The sequence below is a fragment of the Caloenas nicobarica genome, chromosome 18 (genome assembly GCF_036013445.1).
Source record: "Caloenas nicobarica isolate bCalNic1 chromosome 18, bCalNic1.hap1, whole genome shotgun sequence".
Classification (NCBI taxonomy): Eukaryota; Metazoa; Chordata; class Aves; order Columbiformes; family Columbidae; genus Caloenas; species Caloenas nicobarica.
This window is the reverse complement of record NC_088262.1, coordinates 3707463-3712423: the sequence shown is the minus strand read 5'-3', so window position 1 is coordinate 3712423 and position 4961 is coordinate 3707463. Positions and strand designations below refer to the sequence as shown.

General features: G+C 48.5%; 1 protein-coding gene and 2 non-coding genes across 5 annotated transcripts in view; 2 read left to right on the top strand and 1 right to left on the bottom strand.

The window, feature by feature from the left end:
• The first annotated feature begins 1851 nt into the window (after nt 1-1851).
• LOC135996338 (small nucleolar RNA SNORD104) lies at nt 1852-1914 on the top strand. Its single transcript, XR_010607259.1, has one exon. It is a non-coding gene; the product is annotated as a small nucleolar RNA SNORD104 (small nucleolar RNA).
• Nucleotides 1915-2077: 163 nt separating this feature from the next.
• Nucleotides 2078-2214, top strand: LOC135996339 (small nucleolar RNA SNORA50). The gene has a single exon (XR_010607260.1). It is a non-coding gene; the product is annotated as a small nucleolar RNA SNORA50 (small nucleolar RNA).
• Nucleotides 2215-2815: 601 nt separating this feature from the next.
• The window catches only part of TEX2 (testis expressed 2), a 42688-nt gene continuing 40542 nt past the window's right edge, over nt 2816-4961 (bottom strand). For all 3 annotated transcript variants that reach the window (XM_065647682.1, XM_065647684.1, XM_065647683.1), the window contains one exon: nt 2816-4853. In XM_065647682.1, the coding sequence (XP_065503754.1) occupies nt 4731-4853 (123 nt within the window). In that variant the 3' untranslated portion in view covers nt 2816-4730. The remainder of the gene's footprint in view (nt 4854-4961) is intronic.

Genomic DNA, 4961 nt, shown 5'->3' with positions numbered 1-4961 from the left:
CCCGGGGTCACCCACGTCAGGTACGGCCGGGGACGCCGCCCCCGCGGGCGGGCAGCGCTGCCGGGACCGGCGGCAGCGGCGGGGCCGCCCCGGACACGTCCCTCCCGGGGCCGCGCGGGGCTCCGTCCCGCCGCCGGGGCCTCCCCGTCCGTGTGAGTCCCGACAAAACCGCAGCCTGCCCCGGGGGGGTCGGACAAAAGCCCTTGACGTTTTAAACCGCGGGGAGCAAGGTCAGCTGGCTGGTGCTGCTGGTTTTTGTTTTAAATACCTTGTGGATAACTTGAGGCTTAACAAAGGGCCTCCCTCCTCCAGCACCGCCCTGCCCGGAATAGTTTCCCCATTGATTTTTCACTTTAAAAGCAGATCAGGCCAAATTTATTTGGCATAGCTCCTGATTTGACAAGGTCAGTGTTGACCCTGGTGTGCCTTGCGATGCCTTAAATAAGCACAAAAACAAAGAACAAGCCTCTTTGAACTGAGAACCAGGTCCAAGCTCATCTGAAGAGATAAAAATAAACACAAAAAATACTAAATAAAATGGAAGAAGCTTTAAAAAGAAGAGAGTAAATTCACACTGCTTGGCAAAGGCCTAGCTTTCAGATGCCTATTTATGTAACAAAGCTGCTTTGTCCTTGCTACATGTTGTTTGCTTTTTAATACTGATACCGTTCACGGAGCTGCAGAGCACACTGTGTACTAAGTGTGCAATGTGCCCCTCACAGAGCAGCTCCAGCAGCTCCCTCTTTTAACAAGCGTGCCTGTGATTATATGGGCAGGAGACACAACGATGACCTAACCTGCAAGCCTGAATTCATAAAAACATCCTGGAGCTGCAAACCCCATGGAGATTCCAGTTCTCCAGTACCGACAGGTGGGTTTCTTTACAGTGGTCTTAGATTTTAAGCGCTCACGCCACTTGAGAACCAGCAGACCCACCTAACGCACGGCTGCGTGTGTGCCATGGCAGCAAGGAACACATCTAGACCTCTGCCCCCTGTACAGAGGGTGCTCGTAACCACGGACGACAGTTGGTGCAGGCAGTCGTGCCCGTGTGAACAGCACACGCCGCGCTGTGCGGGAACCGAGGCCTTCCCGGAGAACACGGCGCCGTGTGGGTCCTGCCCTCTTCACCTACAATTTTATCAGCTTTAAGCTGGACTTCACACCAAGCCGTGCCACTATCAAATTGTAGTTATTTAACACAAGTCCCTCTCAACAGCTTCACAGGAGGTAGGAAACATGTCGAAAGCAGGAGCTGAGGTGGCGGGAGGCCCGGCAGGCAGGAAGAGGCGCGTTACCTGCGGACACCGAGGAGCCGCCTCTGAGGTAGCAGCTCTGCGCCCCTAAGCTTTTACATTTTTAATATTGAGCCCTGTTTCTTAAGAACAACAAGGTGCTAGAGCAAACTACTAAAGAAAAGAGAACCGTTGTCTCTGAAAAGGCCAATAGAGCTGCCCAGGGTGCGGGGGCTGACGAGGCCCGTCCACAGCCTGCCAGGGCAGCGCCACCCGCCGCACCGCTGAGGGAGACTGCCCCGCCCACTGCCCGGCGGCAGCCCCGCCCACTTCCCGCCAACAGCCCCGCCCACAGCCCGCCCACAGCCCCGCCCACAGCCCGCCGGCTGCCCCGCCCACAGCCCCACCCACAACCAGCCCGACAGCCCCGCCCACCCTCACGCGCAAGCGCACTTGGATCAGCACGTGCCCCTAAGTTCGACTCCTATTGGACGAGGCAGAGGGGGCGGGGTGCCGGGTGCTATAAAAGAGAGCGAGGCGGCTGCTCGGCCTCTTCCTCAGCGCGGCGGGTCCGGGTGAGTGTGGACGGCGGGCGGGCGCACGGGTGGGCTGGGCCGCGCTGATGTCTCTTGACACGTGTTAGACTGCTGATACGCATGAAGCAAACCTACTACTGAGCGCCCAGGCTGCCGCCCGCCGCTCGGGGCGGCTGCGGTGCACAGCGTCCGTAACCACCCCTTTTTCCTTCGTGTCTTTCAGGGCCCGTGTGGCGAGCGGCGCGGGGCGGCCCGGTGAATAAAGCTGTGTGCACCGCCAACGTGTCCGGCTGGTTCTTGCGTTCCCCGCACTGCCTTTGACCCGGCGGGGTGCCCTGCCCGCGGCGCCGCCGGCCAAGCTGCAGTGCGACAGCAAAGCGCTTGTTCATAACTGGGGCTGCTCGGCCCGGACCGGGCGGCCCTTTTAAAAGCAAGTGACAGCTCGGCCCGGCGCTGCCGCCACCGCGCAGGCTCGGGAGGCGGCGGAGGGAGCCCCGGTACGCGGTGCCTTGCGGGGTGGGAGCCCGGGGCCCTGGTGCTTGCAATGGGAGACGGTCATGCCAGGGTGAACCCAGGTTGGTTGCACTCTGGGGGTTGATTTGCACTTCTAACCCAGCCTGGCCCGCTGAAGCAGCGTTCCTCAGCTAGTTCTGGGTTCAGTTTGTAAAGGGTATTCGGCACTTTTGCTACTTGGTTGTGGCATTCCTGCCTTGCTGTTGCAGGAGTGAAGCAATTGGGTGAAGGTAAACCAGCTATTAGGAGAAAACCATCGGGTGGTGGGATCTTTAAAGCATGTTCCTCCTGTGAATAACTGCTGCAGTGGAATTTATTTTCACTCCAGTAATAATATTAAACTTCAGCTAGACCAGTGTCAGCATTGGTTAACCCTTAAGTCATCATATGCCATTACCACAAAGTACAACTTGGGTATGTAAAGCAAAAATCTGAAAAGCACGTAGCACACTAGTTGTTTTGAAAACTTCATTAGAAAAAGGTAGTGGTTAAGTACTACATAGAAATAAATTGTAACCAAGTAGTTGTTTGACATGGGATAAATTTATTTAATAAAACAAAGCAAGCAGATTGTAGCTACCCACAGTTTATGAAGTGCAATATGACAATCTTGTGTAATAAGTCTAAATCTGTTTACACATTAGTGCATCTAGTCCTCTGACTTCAGTTATTGCACATAGAAATTAAATCCTATAAAAGACCTGCGTACAAGACATGCAGACTTTATGAAAGGCAAATAATGCCTACATAATCAGAGCAAACCCCAGAATAGACACAGCCTGGAATGGTCAAGGAGGAGTTCAGGTAACAAATATAACCTACTAATATTTTAATTAAAGGTAACCAAAATAGGTGTTCAAATATAGAATTGATTTTAAATATATTAAATGCTAGTTTTCTTTTTATGTTTCAGGCAAGGTGCTGTTTAAAAAACCTTCAATATAATAGCTTCATTTAGAGATGGTAAATCATCAAGTTATACATGGAAATTTTGATTTACATCATATGTGACAACACAACATACAAAAAAGTTCTTAAAAAATTACTCCTAAAAAAAAAGCAAATCATGTTATAAAAGGAGAGCCAAAACTCACCTTCTTTGTAAACTAAAACATTTTCTGACATCAATGAACAGTTGGCAACACTGAGTATCAGAAAAATACTACGTGTGTTAAATAGTGGATATGTAGTGTTCGAACATTGAATTTACTGCATACATTTAGTCTTGAATCATTATACCAAATAGAAATAAAAGGCAGTTCCCCCTCCTCCCTTAGTTTTGGCCATTAATTAGCAGAAACAGTCTTCAATTACATCGTGATCAGCTTGAATAACTGCAATGCTTGAATTCCTATACCACAAAGTCAAAAAAAATAATGCATGGGGGTCAAAGTCTTCCAGTCACAGCTGTTTTCACAAACATCAAGCGATTTGACATCTGGTTGAGCAGCTGTAACCTGAGAATTTGGCCCCAGGCTTCATGTGTAAACACAGTGCAATGGAAAAGACTCACAGCAACAAACTGTCCTCTAAGAAAAAACTTGGGTGTGTTTTGTTGTAGCAGGAGGCTCTGTACACAGAAGGCCAAGTACTTCTGGTCATGTGCAGTATTAGACATTTTATGTGTGTGCTCAGGTCTTTAGAAACATTCAGAATTAATTATGAACCAAGGTGATTGTACCTCACTATAAGGCGGCTTGCTATGGTTTGGTCTCATGGCTTTACCCACGTTTTTCTCCTCATTTGCAAAAATCTCAGAGTCCCACCTTCACTGATAGTTGTGTGTGTTTTATGGCTACTTGCTTCCCAAAAAAAGCACAAGTTCTGTATGAAAAAAGCAATATGTATATACCACATGGAATCACAATATTACCTATACATCCAATTTACATTCTTTTATCCTGAAAGCATTTCATATTTCAATTGCTTGACACAAGCTATTGACTGCAGAAGTGAAAGAACATAAAACAGTTCATTCTACACCTCCAACTGCCTGAGAAAGAAAAATATTCTTCCAGTTTTATAAATTCACTCCTTAGTTAGGATTTTTTCCATTTGGCATGCAGTTCCTTTGCTGCCAAACAACTTTTCAACGCTTTAATGCGCATTAACAAAGCATGAAAACATAAGCTGAACAAAAGGTGTGTTGATAAGCTCCTCGATCTATTACAGTTCGGTTCCTCCTCCCTCCCCTAGAGAACAGGTCATCTCAGCCTCCCCGTTAAAAGCCTGATGGTGGCCAGTACAAAAATAAAATCAACTGCTTAATGGAATGAGACTTCATGTGGCTGAGGTGCACAGAACAACCACCAGGCAAGTGAGCACAAAGGTATGGATATGGGCAGTCCTTGGGGGCAGAGTGGCACAAGGATGAGAACTACAGCACAGTTTATAAAACCATGAGAATAACTTTCGTAATACTGTAAACTGCAAGAGTCTTCACATGTCACAGCTGATCAGGGGCCTCCGTGATCAGATCTTTAGGAGGGCACGTGGAGGAGCGGGGATCCATGGCCGAGTGCATTAAAGGAATATAAACATCATCCATGTTTGGCATGACAAAGATTTTCTGTGAAAAGAGATGCAGTTAAATCAAGTTACATTTCATATGCCACTTGAAACCTTAGCTTCCCAATTTGTTCAGTTTAAAAAAATGTAACAGATTTCCAGATAAAGG